The sequence below is a fragment of the Chlorocebus sabaeus genome, chromosome 16 (genome assembly GCF_047675955.1).
Source record: "Chlorocebus sabaeus isolate Y175 chromosome 16, mChlSab1.0.hap1, whole genome shotgun sequence".
In the NCBI taxonomy this organism is placed as follows: Eukaryota; Metazoa; Chordata; class Mammalia; order Primates; family Cercopithecidae; genus Chlorocebus; species Chlorocebus sabaeus.
This window is the reverse complement of record NC_132919.1, coordinates 19,788,102-19,808,532: the sequence shown is the minus strand read 5'-3', so window position 1 is coordinate 19,808,532 and position 20,431 is coordinate 19,788,102. Positions and strand designations below refer to the sequence as shown.

General features: G+C 42.5%; 1 protein-coding gene across 10 annotated transcripts in view; it reads right to left on the bottom strand.

The window, feature by feature from the left end:
* The window catches only part of SPECC1 (sperm antigen with calponin homology and coiled-coil domains 1), a 313,389-nt gene that overhangs the window by 71,620 nt on the left and 221,338 nt on the right, over positions 1-20,431 (bottom strand). For 5 of the 10 annotated variants that reach the window (XM_008010643.3, XM_037987818.2, XM_008010644.3 and 2 more), the window contains 3 exons: positions 13,107-13,314; positions 8,859-8,932; positions 8,285-8,490 (listed from right to left, as the gene is read on the bottom strand). In XM_008010643.3, coding sequence (XP_008008834.2) covers positions 8,285-8,490; positions 8,859-8,932; positions 13,107-13,314 — 488 coding nt within the window. Of the gene's footprint in view, positions 1-1,286; positions 3,810-8,275; positions 8,491-8,858; positions 8,933-13,106; positions 13,315-20,431 lie in introns of those variants that run through there. The other 5 variants (XM_008010649.3, XM_008010652.3, XM_073004763.1 and 2 more) reach the window with 3 other exon arrangements.

The following is a 20,431-nucleotide window of genomic DNA, read 5'->3' as shown; positions in this document are numbered from 1 at the left end:
TAAAGGTAGGATTTCAATTCAGTGGACAAAGGATGACTCTGGTAATAAATAGTGCTACCCAGTGGGAGAAAAAGAATCACATCTCACATCAAATTAAATAAAGAGAGGTGGATCAAATGGTCTGCATGTGTGTGTGCATCAAGTAGATGAAGACATTTAACAGCATACTTGTATAACATTGGGGAGAAGGAATCTTTTTAAAAAAAAAAAAGAATAAAGGAAAACACTAACAGTTTACATTACATAAAAATATACAATTTTGTATAATAAAGATGATAAAGCCATATCATATGATAAATATGATAAAGATGATAAAGGTTCATAATATAGGAGATAAAATCACATCCCTCATAAAATACTGACTTATAAGCTGATGAGAAAAAAGCAATCGGCTCAGCGAAAAAACGGAGAAAAGTTGCAAAACTAGTAATTCTTAGAAAATGCAATGGTTAGTAAACATACAAAGATATGCTTAGAAAAGGCTGGGCGTGGTGGCTCATGGCTGTAATCCCTGCACTTTGGGAGGCTGAGTTGGGAGGATCACTTGAGCCCAGGAGTTCAATATCAGTCTCTCTGGGCAACATAGTTGAGACTTCATGTCTACCAAAAAAAAAAAAAAAAAATTAGCTGGGGATGGTGGTGTGCCCCTGTAGTCCCAGCTACTCGGGAGGCTGGGGTGGGAGGATCACTCGAGTCCAGGAGGTTGAGGCTGCAGTGAGCCATGACTGTACCACTGCACTCCAGCCTAGGTGACAGAGTGAGGCCCTGTCTTAAAAAAAAAAAAAATGCTCAGAGAAATGCAAATTAAAGAGCTAAAAAGACAATATTTTTTTATTATCCTATTGGCAAAAATAAGATCAAGGCTCTTCACCACTGCTCAGGCTGTGTAGAGATGGGCATGTTCAAGAGTGAAATGTCACAGCACTCAGGTGAGTAACTGGAGACATCTATTAAAATAAAAATGTGCATATACTTTAGAGCAGCAATAGTATTTCGAAAAACTCATTCTATAAAAATAAAACCACAACTACATAGGACTATATGAATAAGGACTGCTATTACAGCATTACTCATAAAGAAAATAATTACAACCTTGCTGTGCATTAATAAGACAATATTTTAATATTCTAGGACATGTCCTTCCTGTGGAAGGTCATGTTGTCCTGTGGAAGGTCCTTTCTGTGGAAGGTCATGTTGCTCTTAAAATAAGCTAGATTTGCACGTATTGACCTGGAAGGATGCCTATGACATATAAAATAAAAAGTAAAGGTGCAGAGTACTGAATAGAATATAATCCAATTTTTATTAAAAATATAAAAATGAATCCTATACATATTTACTAGTAAAGAAAAAATGTACACACTGTTAACACTGATTTCCTCACAGGTGGTACTGAGGGAGAAGAAAGATTAATATTTTTCTTCACATATCTCCATTTTGTTATTAGTATTCCTAAATATTACTTCATAATTAAGAAAAAATCCAATACATTAAATCACCAGTCTATTCATATTTAAATGTCAATGAAACACATCTAAAGTCCGTACTATATTTTCTGAGACCCTAGAGTTTTAAAAACTTGTGCAAAATTAGCACTTTTACTCCATGCCCTTTTGTTCTACTTATGAAATTGTTCATATTCCATGTCACCCTCCTATTCACAACTTACAGTCCAGCTTTTTTCTGCTTCAAATTCTAGTTACTTGATGTGGCTTTGAAGTTCTGAAACTGTATTCAGAAAAAAATGTAGAACAAAACGACATAAAGGCCCTGCAGAAATGTAGCTGGTGATTAAAACTAAGCAGCAGATGCTTCTATATAAGAACTTGTTTATTTCGCACTTCATAAAGGCTTACAGATAAAAATATTCAACAGTACCTAATGACAGGTCAAAATATGGGGAGCAAATACAGCAGTGCCTTTTAAGTTGAAGTTGCAGTTTCCTTATTGTTTATATTTGAAAACATCCAGCAAATGAATTTTAAATAATCCTAAGAACTCTGAATCTGAGGTAAAGAGCTCCCAAAATATAAATTTAAGTCCTACTCACAAGTATCTAAGTTATTTTTACAGAGAAGACCTCAATGACTCTTCTCACGCCATGCTAATTTTTCTAGTGATTCTGTGCTGTACGGTTTGATACCCCAAAAGATCTTCCTGAGTTTAAAGAGCATTCCTGTTCCTAATTTTCCTTTTATTAGACTGTAACTCTTGTCTTGTCTCATCCTTGGGATAACGTCGCTAATAGCTCCATGCCGTGTACACTGTGAACCAGTTCCTCACGTGAGAATTGCAGGAGGTTTCTGCCTGATGGAGGTTGCTGAATTGGATTTGGATCTTCACAAACACACATATTTCCCGAAGTTTAAATCACATTTTGAATTGTGCATCACTCTGAGTTGAACGCTAAGTTTCTGGGGTGAGTTTCATCCACGAAACTTTGGTGTAGTTGTCATTCAATCATTTTCCATTAGATTTCTATTGCCATTGTCACCGTGCTTACCTATCTGGCTTAATAACATCCTTTATGATCAAAATCTACTTATGTTTAACCCAGCAAGATTCTGGAAATCAACCCAAAGCTTGCAGGCACCTTGTTTCAGATGAGGTAATGAAGTCAGACTCCGAGTGAAGAGGCTCAATCAAGAACCCACAGAAGGGGCCGGGCGCAGGGATCACGCCTGTAATCCCAGCACTTTGGGAAGCCAAGGCAGCCAGATCACTTGAGGTCAGGAGTTCGAGACCAGCCTGACCAACATGGTGAAATCGCATCTCTACTAAAAATACAAAATTAGCCGGGCGTGACGGCACGTGCCTGTAGTCCCAGCTACTTGAGAGGCCAAGGCAGGAGAATAGTTTAAACCAGGAAGCAGAGCTTGCAGTGAGCCAAGATCGCACCACTGCACTCCAGCCTGGGCAATAAGAATAAAGCTCCAACTTGACGAACTTTCTGACTTCTTCGGAATATGACATCATGCAGATGGCTTCCTATTTTGCCTTGAGTAACGTGAATTCCAAGATGATCAGACACCATGATCAAAAGGAAGCAGAGAAATGAACACCAAAAAGTAGAACTTGGGCCTTAGGGGCCGGGCTCGGTGGCTCACGTCTGTAATCCCAGCACTTTGGGAGGCTAGAGCAGGCGATCACCTGAGGTCAGGAGTTTGAGACCAGCCTGGCCAACATGGTGAAACCCCATCTCTACTAACAATACAAAAATTAGCTGGGCATGGTGGCAGGTGCCTGTAATTCCAGCTACTTGGAAGGCTGAGGCAGGAGAATCACTTGAACCCGGGAGGCAGAGGTTGCAGTGAGCCGAGATCGCACCGTTGCATTCCAGCCTGGGCGACAAGAGTAAAACTCTGTCTCAAAAAAAACAAAACAAAACAACAACAACAAAAGAACTCGGGCCTGTGCTGTGCCCAGCTCTGCATCTGCTCTGCCACTGCGCCCTTTCAGCACTCCAGTTGCAAATAACTTTTCATAAGACTTGTACTTTGTTTTTTTCAGAACAACTTCATTTTATTCTCCAAATAAAAGACGGCTGAATCTTCTGAGGAAAAGTAAAAAGAGGGAAACATCATCTTTGATCATGCAGTGAGCTGATCCCCAAAAAGCAGAGACTTGACGGCAATGACTCTGAGAAACAGAGAATGTCACAAGGAGACAACTGGGCTCTTTATAAAGAGGCAATTTCTCCTCTACACATTCCCCCTTTCATCTAGAGATGGCTGCGGCTCCCAATCATGGCAAGAGCTGGGCTGTCTTTCTTCCACCAAATGCTCTGCTAGCTGACAGAGCCCAGGGAGCTGTGAAAATAGAAACGGGAGGGAGAGGCTGTAAAGGAGTTACCTAAGGCAACACTGTCTTAGTTCACAAACGCAAGAATTTCCAATTTACACTGTCCCACAGGGAAAAGCTAATGTCCAAGATAGGTCAACGAGTTTTAATTCCTACTGTTCCAATTTTTTGGAAACCAAAGGTTTTTGGACATTAAAAAAAAAAAAAAAAAGACTGCAAATGCCTGTACTAGGCTCCTTCCACCAGAACTTCTCCGACAAAGAACTGTATGGTGAAGCAGAGACGTCCAGGATGAACACCACAGGCCCCTCCAGAATTTACAGAGAGGCGCATGCTTCTCTCCACTGTCAAGGCCAAAAAACCTTCTTGCTTTTATAACTGCAACTTAAAACTCCTAAAGGTCTAAGGGAAGCTTATGTCCACATTGTTGAAAGCTGTAAAAACAGGGGTCAGGGAACAGGGAAGCAGACACAGCTCTTTAGCTTATAGACTGTGTGTCTAATGACATAAATGTACATTTAAATTATGAAAAAAAGAGTACTAGGTGTGAGTGAACAGATAATGCTGGCTGGAAAAAGGGCACATGAGAGGACCAGGTTCCCCATCAAGGATCAAATTAAACGCTGGAGACCCCTGTCCATCATACCGTCATGGGTGCTAAGGTGAGGTCTGTTCAGAAACTGCTTAAGAATCCTCAGGAGAACGGCCCCCCTCCACCTGGGAGAGGGGCTCAGTATCAGAGCATCTGTGGCGAGAGAGCTGGAAAAGGGACCTTAAAGAATCTATACCTCCAACTTCCGCACTTCCCTCTCCGTTGTAGCTGGAGAACACATGCTGAGCGGCTGTGACCCTAATATTAGAGCCATCAGAGCAACACAGAGGGCAGCACAGGCACACACAGTGACACTTGGGCTGACACGGATGTGCACACACGGAGTTAAGCCAATTCCAGTGGAGTCTGCACGTGCTGCGCTGCCACACTGCTCACCTCCAAGAGGCGACAATGCAAGAACTTGTGGTGCAGGCAAAACAAAACACATTCGAATCACAGACATTCTATTTAGAAACCAACAGCATTAATTAGGCACAGATGTTAAGTGTGTTTAATTATCTCTTTTAAAGATGTTTTCCATGGATGCTTATTGGTATTACATGACAAGCACAGTAAGAATCAGATAAATCACCCTCAAAGTAATGGCATTTGCTGTTTCAGAACAAGAGAAACAAATGCCACAAACAGAGGTCTTTCCCTGATGCTGCTTGAGAAGCCTGGGCCACGCGCTGCTCATGAACAATGTCTTTCATTAGAAAGCTTGTCTGCGGCACAATATATCATTCCACTGAGCTGCCTGTGTTTTTTCTGATTTTGCCAGGCCCCAGGACTCAACTTTTCAGGAAAAAGATCTGACGGGTTCATTTCAGAGAGAGTTTTCATTTCGAAGCCTTTTTCTCGATTGGGAGTTTTCAACACTGGGAGGAGCCAGAGCTGAAAAAGTTATTATCTTTTCATCTATTACATTATATGTGTCCAATGAAACAGATCACTTTTAGGTCCCCAAAAACACACTGGTTTGTTCACGTTTCTGGAAGAGAAAGATCAGGCCCACAAGCCACAACTAAGATATGGAGATGCCACTGTGTCAAAGAGGTTCAAAGTATCGCACCAGAATAATGTTAAGGCTGGCACTGGAGTTTCTTACTCTCTCACCAGCGAAAGGTCAGCTAACCAACCAGTCCAGAGAACAGCAGAGCTTAAAGGGATCTCAAAAACGACCCCCTCTTCCTACCTCTTTTAACAGAGGCAGGAGGCAGAGCTGAGAATGAGATGTTACTGGTTGGCTGAAACATGACGCTGGGAGTGAGATATTGCTGGTTGACAGCAAAGATGAGGCTACCGCCTTCCTTCCCCACGTACCTTAACATCAGTTATTCTGACTCTGAAATAAAAATATCTGTGAAAGTGTAACAGGACTGAAGATCATGGATGAGTTAGATAATATTCCAGTGTTTAGTTACTGAGTTCCAGCAATGAATGCTGGCTTGCATTTCTGCCCAGGTGCTTCATCTCATGCCTATCAGCCTGGCTGCAACCAATTCTGTAAGTGCCCACTGACGCAAACAGAGCTTAAGAACCGGGTAACCCCATGTCGGGATCCAGGTGCTTTTTGGGTGATCTTACCTTCTCTCAGTTGTCCTTGAGGACCTCGTCAGAGAATGCTCTGCAAGTTCTTTGGCTGTGGCTGAACCAAGAAGGACTTTTGAGTTCTCATTAGATGACTGTCTAAGTCAAACTGAGTTTCAATCAAGAACTCACTCAGTCAAGATGGAAACACTAGGTGGCCTCTGGAGCTTGGAGGGTGTGAGTTGGTTTCAAGTCTTGCTCAAGGGGTAGGTGTGGAAGTGGTTGAACCATCAGCGACTAACTGCCACACAGTCAACTCTTTAGAGAGGGCAGCTTGCCAGAGAAGCGCAAAATCAGACAAGAAACCAGCATCACCAGCTCTTGTCTGACTTCCTGCCAAATGTGTTGACAGGCAGAAATGTTCTGATGCCTGACTTCAGTACCATGCCATGTTCTCACTGGTGTCCATTCTAAAATTTTGAAATGTTTTCTGATAAGGGATTATCAAAAAACATTTGATATGGATTGGATTATCCCAATCCAAACTGTTAGATCGGGAGGTAGGTTTGTAATCGCTGGAAAATCAAAAAAGAAACATTCTGTGTTTAAAAAAAAAAAAAAAAAGGTGACATTAAGATTGAAGATGTAGGATGCAGCACAGGGAGTCCTAAACTGCCAGGACATATGCGGAGCTTTCCTAGAATATCAGGGTTCATGCTACACAGTCTGGCCTGTGTCTCAGAATATACGTAAGAAACACAGCAATCTCATACAAGAACCTGGCCTGTATCTCAGAATATACGTAAGAAACGCGGCATCTCATACAAGAACCTATTTGGAGCCACCACAGAAACTCAGGACTTGTCTTTTACCATTTATCATTAAAATAACGTCCACGTGAAGCAACACAAGTTCTGACTCAGATTTTCTTCCAATGACAGACAATAGGGAAGCAAGACAGAGACAAACAAACAAAAGCAGACACAGAGGCCACCCAGAATGGCCTCACTACTGTTTCAATAGGGAACCCTGCAAAATCTAGTTTTCCTATTCTCCTTCTACCTTTACTTAAAATTCACATCCTTTGGTGTCCAGAGGGTAGAGCTCTGGCTATAAAGTAATGATCTTTCTGGTGCATGTATAGTCCCAGTTAGTCAGGAGGCTGAGGCAGAAAAATCTCCTGGGCTCAGTAGTTCAAGTTCAGCTTGGGCAACATAGTGAAACCCCATCTCTAAAAATAAATAACTAAATAAAATAATGATCTTGATGTTCATTATTCAACAGTGAATTGTGGGGCCAGCTACATCTGATCTTCATCCTTCCCCAAAGGCCATTTTATGTAAAAGTCATAAACAAAGAAATAAGGAATTACTTGGAGCAGAATTGATAGGAGAATCACAACTGAATTCTGAAAAATCTCCTCTTTCCAATGTCGTGAAATTCATGATAACAGAACATCAGATCAAAAGGCTCAGGAGCTAGCCAGTGATCTTGGAGGCATGTAAAACTTAGGGCCAACTGATCAACATTCAAAATCTAGGAAATCTGATCTAAAGACTGTTTGATATTTGAGAGACACCTAAAAATTCAAAATCATTTCCTAATATCCAAGAATCTCAAAGTTAAGGACACTGATTCCTGATTGGGTAAATACATTAGTTAAAGCAAAAAATATTGTTCATAAATTTGTCTGTAAACCATCTAAATTTCAGATAATAATTACCATTGCATTCACTTTGGGAATACCTTCCTCTTAAATGTCACTGTTAGTAAAGCTCCCTGGGCTGATACACTGTGTGCTTCTCCCCGTCAAGAGCAGAAGGGAATGTCATACATCAGCCAAATTCGGGTTTTCCACTCTCACCCTTTTTTAATAAAGTAGGTTATGTCAAGGCCTTTTGAAATAGCTCATCGGTGCTTTCAATAAGCAGGCACACCCCTGGGCCCAGAGGAATGTGTCTTTCTCCAGCGGCTCCTCCCCTCGGGAGTGATTCCAGGCTCTCCCACTGCATGGGAGTGACCTGTGCAAGGTGGTGGGTTCGTATTTATTAGTGTGCACTCCTTGCATTAATAAATGCTAAGATTCAAGGAGCATCCTAGACAGGACTTCTTTAACCTAGCAGGATACTTGGCTAGAACTTGCCCTTTATATGTAAGTGTGGAGCTTAGCAGTCCTTTATGCTGCAGCATGGCAGGGACAGAATGTTCCTAGTGGTACGGTGGTGCTAGTAATTCAGGGTGATCTCAGAAAGGAAATAGCAGAGCCTGGCACAGACATGAAGAGTCCCATCCCCACCAGGGAGCCCCACACACAGTGATTAAGTGAGAAGCAAGCACAGCCCTGGTGCCCACCAGACTCACGGAGGGGTGGCTCTGCTGGTGACCACCCTGCCGTGGCCCTGCACATCCCCCAGCTCCTTCTGCAACCGGGCGTTCTTCTCCTCCTCCTCCAGCAGTTTCCTCTTCACGGTGCGCAGCTCCTGCTGGGCCTCACACTTGATGTCATTGGCCACCACCACCGCGGTCTGCAGATCCGCCTGGAACCGCCTCCATTCCTCGGTATCCTCCTGAAAATACCAGAGCCCACCTCTGTGTCAGACACCTGCCAGGGCTGGTGCCTGGGCAGGGACCCCAGAGTCTCCATGTTGGTCACCAAGAAAGAATGCCAGCAGTGCTTGGTGAGGCCCTGCTTTCACAGTGGCTCACTGCTAGGAAAAGGCACTGGTGGGAATTACACCTTCAGGTTATGAGAGTTCTCCATTCTGACACCAACTGACTGCTTTGATTTTACTTCCTGACAACAAGAATTTACAGTTCCAGGGCCCACCATGCCATGGAAATGTTCCAAGAAAAAGCAGGATAGAGAGAGTGATCCAGACCTCAGAGGGGGTAATATAGAGGAAGATGGTGGTGAAGGCTCCCGCCCACATCTCACCTTCATCTGCTTGGTCAGAGTCTTTAGCTGCCTCTCCAGGTCTGACTTCTGTTCCTCCAGCTTGATCACATTACCTAGAAATAAGTAATTTAGACAGGGCTTGGAAAAGCTGTGAGACTCTTAAGAGAAGATAAGCTAGGTAACAAAGAAAGCACAACTCCAGATGCCACAACAGGCATTCAAATCCATCCCTTCTACTCTCAATGCAACTTTTAGCAATTTCAATTTACCCTGCAAACCACGGAATGGACACAAGAGGCTCCTCTGAGATAGAGAACAGGATGATCTGGAAAATATGTGGTGTGTATTGAGGTTACAGCCTCAGCAGACAGGATGCACAACCAAATAGCAGCACTATGGGAAGAGGCCTCCACGGCCACACACACTTGCACACCGAGCCCGGCCTCCCTTGCACTCACACACAATCATCCTGAGTGTCCCTTATTGCTGTGAGATAGAGGCTTTCACATAACAGAGCATATGACTGCTTATTCCTCCTGTGAGCTGTAAAGCACTTTCTGGAATCGTAGATCTCAATCACAGTTAAGCCTCTGAATCACTGGTGAAGCTTTTCAAAAGCACCGATGTTCCAGTTCCACACTCCAGACACCTGGAGGCAGAATCTCCAAGGGCAGACAGAACCTGGGGATGCGTGCATTTAACATCTTCCCAGATGGCTTGCCTGCCTCTCCCTACTTAAGGACACCTGCAGCCCCTCGTTCTCCCTGCCTCCAATTCTCTCCATACGGCTATCAGAGTCATTCAAGTTTGAATCTGATGGTGTCAGTCACTGAGCTGAAATTCCTCAATAGGTCCTCATGCCCTAAGCTAGAGCATTAGTTTTCTATGAAGGATGCAAATCAGAATCACCAGAGTAGGCTAAAAAGATGCCGTGGACAGGGCCTACCTCAGCAGTTCTAGTTCTAGTGGGACTGAGAGTTTGTGTCGGGAATCAGTGCTGCACAGTAGAAAACACTCCTTAACTTCTTTTTATTTTTCAGTCCATTCCTTTCCCATCAGGATCTTATAGGAAGAAGTGATTGGTCTAGGCTGGATTTATGTGTCCCTGGGCCTCTGTGCAAAAGCATATCTTAACAATACCTCAATATCCTTTTAAAAAGTTTAAAAGTTTTTCAAAGGATGGTTTGTATTATTGTCAGTCTTGGATATATGATGATATAACCACAGGGGTGGGTCTAAATTTTGCTGTGGACATTAATTATACACTGGTTTCCTTGGTGTGTCTGTGCTGACTTTTAAGGATTTAGGGACAATACAACCCTATTTTCAACAGCAAAATATCACAAAAACAAAAACAAACAGAACAGAACTTGTCTTCTTTGACTTTTCTTCTCAATCACGGTGCTGGGTTTGGAAGGATACACTGACGATGATGGCGTCCAGGTTTTCAGTTGTATCCTGAGAACAGCCTGGATGGCACCAACACTGAATGCTGAGGTTCCGCAGTTCTACTGCGTGTCATGTCCAGTGAGAAATGGGGCAGGCGCTGTCAACTCTCACTCTAACCAAGTCATCAATGTCTGAAATATATAGTCAATTCTAATAATCATGGTAGTTGCAGAGAGTTGCCATGCACACCACATCAGCAAACACTGAACTATTGTACCTAGGAAAAATACAGGTTAGGTTCCTGCAAGCCTCTAGTCACAACATTCTCATCAACTAAAATGCCATTTGCATTATATAGACTTATCTGCCAATGTCTCTCTATAAACAAGCCCTTCTCATCAACCATGGAAACCGACTCTTTCCCATTTCCCTCTTCCCGAGTAACACTGAGCAACTATTGTCAAATTCTTCTTCAGCCTCCTGATCTGCAGAACCTGCCTTGTCTGCAAGGTTAACCTTTCTCACATCTTATGGCCTTTTGAAACTTGGGAGCCAACCAGCACTAGCCAAGAAGGGGTTACCATTTTCCTGACCCTGGGTGATGTGAACAAACATTGCTCTGGTTTTCAGCCACACAACAATATTGCCCACTGCTTTTTAAAACTGGCTGTCATCTCACAAATCCATGAATTTGGCTGCTTTAGCACATCGCTTTAGCATGTCTCAGGGCAGTCTTATATACATATTGTCAAACTTCTCCCTTTCTCTGATGCATTGTACTGGGTTTTTTTGCTTGGTTTGGTTTTTTTATTTTTTACAGATGGAGTCTTGCTCTACTGCCCAGGCTGGAGTGCAGTGGCACAATCTTGGTTCGCTGCAGTCTCAGCCTTTCAGGCTTAAGGGATCCTCCCACCTTAGCCTCTGGAGAAGCTGGGACTACAGGCATAGGCCACCACATGTGGCTAGTTTTGTTTTTTTTTTTTTTTTTTGGTCAAGACAGGGTCTCACTATGTTGCCCAGGCTGGTCTCAAACTCCTGGGCTCAAGCGATCCTCCTGCCTCAGTCTCCCAAAGTGCTGAGATTACAGGGATGAGGTCACTGCACTTGGCCTGATGCACTGTATTGTTGATTCAATAACACTGAACTCACGTGCAACAGGACAAGAGCTTGCGTCTGCATGAAGCTTCCCTAACACACGTGTTTTCTCTGTAGGTGCGTCTCAACCTCACTGTGCTTGGGGACAGTGGATGGCACTGTAGCACTGCACTCAGAGCCATTTTAAATAGCAAAGTCACCAAAAACAAAAATAAGCGCAAAAATGTTAAAAGCATGGTATTAAGCAGACTGTAAAAAAGACACATGTACAGTATGAAAAGGCCAAGTGTCTCTGTCTGATCTGAGTTGGGAACATAAGCACTGGATGACGCAACCTTTTCACTTCTCTGTGCATGTCTGAAAATGACTGTGGAAGTGCTCTGTGTATTGGGGTTAAAATACATTTTATCAAGCAGGTGAATTCACAAATGTGAAATTTGCGAATAAGGAGGATCGACTGCGCAGGGTAGGGAAATTCTCAGGTAACTGATCAAGCTATTCTTAGCTATTCTTAGTAATGGCTGGTGTGACTAAATGCTTTGTGCATTAAATCTGTTGTTACAAAAGAAAACACATAAGATGTGATCATTTGATAAGGCTTATTTGGACAAAGAAGATAATGTTTAAACTGTTTTAAAAATTTCTTTCCCAATTCAAAGCAAACAATGAGTTCGTAACTAAGCCATATGCTGATGTCTCTTCAGCAACTAAGTGGCAAACATCTATAAGTTACTTGATATCCTCCCACCAATGGGGCACATGCGGAATTGTTTTCTCCCTTAGACCAAGAGCACACATTGTTCATCCACTCTGACACCTATCATCCATCTCTATCAGATCCAAGAGACAACACAGTGTCAGTACTCGATGACTGGCAAGCAATTTCTTCTGAATAACTCTCTCCTACCCTGCAGAATATCCTTAGGAAGGGTCCCTGTGAACTCTCACAGTCACAGCTAAAGTATCCTAACATAGCCTTCAAGCTGACCAGGCTGCCTAGAGACAGCAGCAGTAGCATGGCTCACACACAGCACATCCAGCACAGCCAAAAAACATTTGCAGCTGGGTACCGTGGCTCACACCTGTAATCCCAGTGCTTTGAGAGGCCAGGAGGATCACCTGAGCCCAGGAGTTTGAGACTGCAGTGAGCTCTGATTGCTGCAGTGAGCTACAACTGCACCACTGCACTCCAGCCTGGGTGATAGAGCGAGACCTCTAAAAAAACAAAATGAAAAGCATTTCTATTTTTCACAATCACCTACATACTGCTGACTCATGTTCAACAGTCTTTTCTTCTGTCATCCCAGTTTTCAACTGCTGTAGTCATTGATCTCCTAATCTCTAGTTTTTAAACTAGAGATTAATGATTGTTTCTTAGGTGACATTCTTCCTAGGAGATTACAGTGCACTCGAATAAGAGACTTCATAAACCCCAGCCAACATACAGTCAAAAACCCTCCCCCAGTCACCCACTGCTGCTGGTTTCTTTAGTGTCCTACTGAGGTCCATTCCACATTTCTCCTAGGCTTGACCCATTTACTTTCTTTTGCAGTGGCACGATCTCAGCTCACTGCAACCTCCGCCTCCCGCTTTCAAGTGATTCTCCTGCCTCAGCCTCCTGAGTAGCTGGGGTTACAGGCGCCCACCACCATGCCCGGCTAATTTTTTATTTTTAGTAGACAGGGTTTCAGCATGTTGGTCAGGCTGGGTCTGAACTCCTGACCTCAGGTGATCCTCCCGCCTTAGCCTCCCAAAGTCTCGGATTATAGGTGTGAGCCACCACACCTGGCTGACCCCACTTACTTTCTAGCTCACTGATGAGTTGATTATTGTGTAACTTGACAGCCCGGTGCTGTTCCACCTGATCTTCCAATTCAAATATGGTTTCTTTCATGTCTTTGATCTCTGCATCACTCTCTGATGCTTTTTCTTGCAGCTTTAGGCTGGTTCTGCTCAGCTGTTCGGCTTGGTGATCACATATCTCCTTCAGGTATGAATAATCCTTTTCCACCTAAAATAAAAGGAAGTTTCCTTGGTCAGTTTAACAACAAAATTCCCACAGTGATCTGTACACTAGAAGGCCAAGCCCCACCATGATGCAATATACTCATGTAACAAACCTGCACATTAACCTCTTCAATCTAAAATAAAACATTATGAAAAGCTCCCCACAAGTCAGCAGCAGGCTCATGGACACAGTAGCAAAGACGTCATTGGCATGTGCCATTCCTTGCATTCTTAGTCTCAGAAACAGCCAAGACTGTGAACAGTCAGAGAAACACGATGTATGCTTCCAAATGACTGGATCCTGTGCCCCTTCCTACAAGCAGGAGGGAATCTGCACGCACTTAAATATTCCTCTTTCCCGCAGCTGAGAGAGCAGCGGTGCTTCCCTGGGAGGCACTGGCCCTGCACGGAGAGAGCTGCCTGGTGTGGCTACCCCCATCTGCTATGGAGCAGCGCCCTCTGCTGCCGAGCTGTGAACAATGCCCCTGAAGCCAGGCTAATCTGCAAACCCCCAGGTTCCCTTTAGAGATGTTTCTTTAGAGGAATCTCTAAAGACTCTCTATCACATTCACGCTCTATCACAGCAAAAATGTGATAGAAAATGCCGGCGGGAGGCACACAGAAACGTGCACACACCAGAAGCAGAAAAGTGGCACAGCACAATCGCTCCACCTGTTTAATTTTTTAATTGTTAAACATTTTAAATGTACAGAAAAGCACCAAAAATAATCATGCACCAAACAGACTTAACAATTAAACGTTGTCACATTTGCAAAATCTTTTTACTTTAATAAGAATTTTTTAAAGCCTCAATCTTCCCTCCTACCTCTGAGAGTAATAAGCATTATCCTAAAATTGCTACGTGGTCATCCCTTGAATGGTTTTTCACTTTTACCATATATGCATGTGTCCATGATAATACATAGTATTGTCCTTTTACACAATGTTATACTACATTGTGCTTTTGCAGTGGATTATACTGTATCTGCATTATACTGCATTTACAACATGGTAATATGCTTTGTCCTCTACAATACTATGCTTATCATGCTCTTGCATTTTAACTGTGTTTTTGAAATGTATCCACACTGATACACATCGTGCTAGGTCATTACTTTAACTGGTGCATAGTATTCCACTGTCTGAATATATTCATTATTTTGTTACAAAAATGCTGCAATAAACATCATTGTCCCTTTTCTACAGTCCTTTAATTAACATTACTAAACAGCTGTGTATTTACCAGGTAATCTGGGGTTTGGGGTGGGGTTTCTTTGTATGCAATGAAAATTTTTTCTAATTATATTTCATGTGCAAAACCTTCTGGCTATAAGCTCTATGGGAATAGGGACCTTGCCTGTTTAATTCACCATTGCACTCCCAGTGTCTACACAGCATCACACACAGGAGGCATTTAACGAATATTTGATGAATGATCAAATATCACACTGGGAGGCAGCACAGAAGGGTCATTCACTGGGAAATTGTGACAAAGGCTAAGGAAAGGAGGAGACACCTGGAGACAGAACAAGATGGCCGAAAAGAATTCTCCAGCAATGGCTTCCCTACAGGAACACCAAATGGAACTGCTATTTACACAAGAAAGCATCTTCATAAGAATGAAAAATCAGATGAATGATCACAGTGCCTGGTTTTAACACATAGTATCAAGGAAAGAGGCACCGGAGAGGGGACGAAAGACTGTCTGGACTCTCCAACATCCCCCTCTCCCTTATCCCTTGGCAACAACCACATGGTACAGAGACAGCATCTGTGCACCCGGGGGGAGGGAAAGCACAATGATTGTGAGATTGCACTGGAATTTGGTGCTGTCCCATCACAGCAGAAAGCAACACAGGACAGAATTCAGCCAGCACCCATAGAAGGAGCTTCTAGACCAGCCCTAGCCGGAGAGGAATCTTCCATTCCAGCGAGAATCTGAGTTCTGGCAAGCCCTACCTCTGTGGGCTAAAGCACTCTGGAGTCCTACGTAAATCTGAAAGAGTCTAGGTCACAAGGGCTGCAGTTTCTGGGCAAGTCCTGGTGCTGTGCTGGGCTCAGAGCCAGTGGACTTGGGGTGCACATGACCCAGTGAGACACCAGCTGGAGCAACCAAGGGAGTGCTTGTACCACTCTTTCCCCAACCCCAGGCAGCACAGCTCACAGCTCTGGGAGGAGAGGGAAGAGTAAAGAGGACTTGGTCTTGCAACTAGGATACCAGCTCAGCCACAGTAAAATAAAGCACCAAACAGATTCCTGAAGCCCCCATTCTAGGTCCTAGCTCCCAGATAACATTTCTAGACACAGCCTGGACCAGAAGGAAACCCACTGTCTTGAAGGGAAAGACCCAGTCCTGGCAGCATATTCATCACCTGCTGACCAAAGAGTCCTTGGGCTTTGATTAAACATCAGTGGTACCCACACAGTACTCGTCATGGGCCACAGACTGTACTGGCTTCAGGTGTGACCCAGTGCATTCCCAGCTGTGGTGGCCACAGAGAGAGAGATCCCTTCTGCTTGAGGAAAGGAGAGGCAAGAGTAAAGGGGACTTCATCTTGCAACTTGGGCACCAGCTCAGCCACAGTAAAATAAGCACTAAGCAGGTTCCTAAGGTCCCCAATCTAGGCCTTAGTTCCTGGACAGCATTTCTAGACCCACCCTGGACCTGAAGGGAGCCCGCTGCTGCCCTGAAGGGAGAGACCCAGACCTGCTGACTAAAGAGCACCTGGGCCTTGAATAAACATCAGTGGTGCTGCCACAGGCCTGGGGTAGTGGTGGCCACTGGTAGAGATCCCTTTGGCTTGAGGAAAGGAGAGGGAAGGGTAAAGGGCTTTGTCTTCCAACTTGGGTACCAGCTCAGCCACAGTAAAATAAAGCACCAGGCAGACTCCTAAGGTTGCCAACTCCAAGCCCTAGCTCCCAGGTAGCATTTCTAGACCCACTCTGGGCTAGAAGGGAACCCACCACCCTGAAGGGAAAGACACAAGCCAGGCTAGATTCCCCATCTGCTGACTAAAGGGCCCTTGGGCCTTGAATAAAAATCAGCAGTAGCCAGGCAATAGTCACCATAAGTTTTGACTGAGACCCAGTGCTGGGCTGGCTTCAGGTCTGACCCAGCACAGTTCCAATAGTGGTAGTCACAGGAGTGCTTCACCCATGCTCCAACTCCAGGCAGCTCAGCATGAAAAGAGAGACTCTGTGCTCCGGGGAAAGTAAGGAAAAGGAACAAGAGACTCTGCCTCGTAAACCGGGAAATTCTCCTGGATCTTATCCAGGACCACCAAGGTGATACCTCAAGGAGTCTGCAAGAATCACACCATTACTGGGCTTGTGGTGCCCCCTAATGCAGATACAGCTGCAGTGACCAAAGGCTTAGATCCTAACACTCAATTCCCTTTAAATACTTGGAAAGTCTTTTCAAGAAAAACAAGTACAAACAAGCCCAGACTGCGAAGATTGAATAAATACCAGACTCTTCCATGCCCAGACATCTATGAACATCCACAAGCATCAAGACCATCCAGGAAAACATGACCTCATCAAATGAAGTAAACAAGATACCAGTGACCAATCCCAGAGTGATAGAGATGTGATCGTTCAGACAGAAAATTCCAAATAGCTGTTCTGAGGAAGCTCAATGAAATTCAAGATAACACAGAGAAAGAATTTGGAAGAGATTGAAATTTTTTTTTTTTTTTTGAGACAAAGTCTTGCACTGTAGCCCAGACTGGAGTGCAGTGGTGCAATCTCAGATCACTGCAACCGCCTCCTTCCAGGTTCAAGCGATTCTACTGCCTCAGCCCCCTGAGAAGCTGGGATTATAGGCAGGCGCCACCACACCTGGCTAATTTTTGTATTTTTAGTAGAGATGGGGTTTCACCATGTTGGTCAGGCTGATCTTGAACTCCTGACCTCATGATCTGCCCGCTTCAGCCTCCCAAAGTGCTGGGATTACAGGAGTGAGCGCCTGGCCGAGACTGAAATAATTTTTTTAAAATAAAGCAGAAATTATGGAGCTAAAAATTTATGACATACTGAAGAACGCATCAGTCTCAACAGCAGAACTGATCAAACAGAAGAAAGAGAGCTTGAAGACAGCCTATTTGAAAATATACAGAGACAAAATTTAAAAAGAATAAAGCACACATACAAGATCTAGAAAACAGTCTATAAAAAGCACAACTCTAGTAAGTTATTGGCTTTAGAGAGGAGGTAGAGAGAGAGACTGGGGCAGAAAGTTTATTCAAAGGGCTAATAACAGAGAACTTCCCAAATCTAGAGAAAGATATTAATACTCAAGTACAATAGGTTATAGTACACCAAGCAGATTTTGCCCAAGTAAGAAATTTTAATAAACAAATTTCCAAAAGTCAAAGATAATGAAAAGATCCTAGAAGCAGCAAGAAAAAAGAAACAAAGGAGCAGACTTCTCAGCGGAGACCTTACAGCTCAGGGAAAGAGAGGAATGCCATATTTAAAGTACTGAAGGAAAAAATGTCAAACATGACGGAGAAAAACAGACTTTCCCAGACAAACAAAACCTGAGAAATTTCATCAACAGCAGACAAGAAATGCTAATGGGAGTTCTTTGATCTGAAAGAAAAGGACATTAACAAACAAAAAGAAATTATCTGAACATACAAAACTCATTGGTAACAGCAAGTACACAGACTTTATATAAATAAAGAGTATTTTAACACTGTAATGGTGATGTGTCAACTACTCCTATCTTAAACAGGAAGACTAAAAGATGAATCTATCAAGAGAAATAACTACAACTTTTCAAGACATGGTATAATAAGCTGTAAATAGAAACAACAGATAACAACAAAAAGTTAAGACAGAAAATCAACGAAGAAACATCAGACTTAACTTGCACTGTAAAACAAAACAAATGGAACTAATAGATCTTTACAGAACATTTCATCTAATGGCTGCAGAATACACACTCTTTTCCTCAACACATGATTCTTCTCAAGGAGACCACATGTTAGGCCACAAAATAATTCCTAAAACTTTTTTTTTTTATTTTGGAGACACAATCTCGCTCTGTCTCCTGGGTTAGAGTGTGGTGGTGTGATCTCGCTTCACTTGCAGCCTCTGCCTCCCAGGTTCAAGCAATTTTCCTGCCTCAGTCTCTCGAGTACCTGGGACTGCAGGTGCGTGCTACCACACCCAGCTAATTTTGTATTTTTAGTAGAGACAGGGTTTCTCCATGTTGGCCAAGCTGGTCTCAAACTCCTGACCTCAGGTGATGTGCCCGTCTCAGCCTCCCAAAGTGCTGGAGTTACAGGAGTGAGCCACAACGTCTGGCCCTGTAACTCCTAAAACTTAAAAAAGAAAGAAAAAAAAAAAACTGAAATCATAGCAGGTATCTTCTCTGACCACCATGGAATAAAACTAGAAATCACAAAGAGGAACTTTGGAAATTATACAAATACATGGAAATTAAATAATACACTTCTGAATGACTAGTGGGTCAATGAAGGAATTAAGAAGGAAAATTTAAAATGTCTTAAATGAAAATGGAAACACAACATACCAAAACCTATGAGATACAGCAAAAGCAGTACTAAGAGGAAATCTTACAGCAATAAGTGCCTACATCAAAAACATAGGAAAACTTCAAATAAACAAACTAACAATGCATCTTAAATAACCAGAAAAGCAAGAGCAAATGAAACCCAAAATTAGAAGAAACAATAAAGATCAGAGCAGAAATAAATGAAATTTTAATGAAAAGAATACAAAAGATCAACAAACAAAAAGTTGGTTTCTGAAAAGATAAACAAAATTGACAAAACTTTGGCCAGACTATGAAAAGCAGACTATGAAATTCTTACATACATACAACCTACCAAGACTGAACCATGAAGAAATCCAAAACCTGAATAGACCAGTAACAAGTAACGAGATAAAAGTCATAATAAAAAGTCTCCCAGCAAAGAAATGCCCAGGACCCAGTGGCTTCACTGCTGAAATTTACCAAACATTTAAAGAAAAATACCAATCCTATTCAAACTATTCTAAGAAACAGAAGAGAAGGGAATGTTTCCAAACCTATGCTGAAGCCAGTATTATCCTGATAACAAAACCAGACAAAGATACATCAAAAAAAGAAAACTACAGGCCAATATCCCTGGTGAACATTGATGCAAAACTCCTCAACAAAATACCAGCAAACCAAATTCAACAGAACATTTAAAAGATTATTAAATATTTTAATGACCACGACCAAATGACATCATGACCAAGTGGGATTTATCCTAGGGATGCAAAGGGGGTTTGACATACGCAATGTGATATCAACCAAATGAAAGATAAAAACCATATGGTCATTTCAACTGATGCTGAAAAACCATTTGATAAAATTCAACATCCCTTCATGATAAAAACTGTCAATAAACTGGGTATAGAAGGAACATATCTCAACATAATAAAAGCCATATACAACAGACCCACACCTAGACCACTCCACATGAACGGAGAAAAACTGAAAGCTTTTCCTCAAGATCTAGAACAGGATAAGGATGCCCACTGTCACCACTGGAAGTCCTAGCTAAAGCAATCAGACAAGAGAAGGAAATAAAGGGCATCCAAATTGGAAAGGCAGAAGTCAAATTATCCTGGTGTGCAGATGATATGACTTTATATCTGGAAAAAAACTAGCCTCCACAAAAAAATAAAACTATTAGAGCTGATAAATTCAGTAAAGTTTCAGGATACAAAATCAACATGCAAAAATCAGTAGCATTTTTATATGCCAACAGTGAACAATCTGAAAAAGAAATCAAGAAAGTAATCCCATTTATAGTAGCTATGAATAGAATAAAATAACTAGGAATAAACTTAATCAAAGAAGTGAAAGATCTCTACAATGAAAACTCTAAAACATTGACACCAGAAATGGAAGAAAATACACACACAAAAATAAAGACACTCTATGTTTAGAGACTGGATAAGTCAGTATGTTAAAATGTCCACACTACCCAAAGCAATCTACACATTCAATGCAATCCCTATCAAAATACCAATGACATTCTTTATAATTTTTTTAAATCCTAAAAGTTATATGGAAACACAAAAGACCCAGAATAGCCAAAGCCATCCCGAGCAAAAAG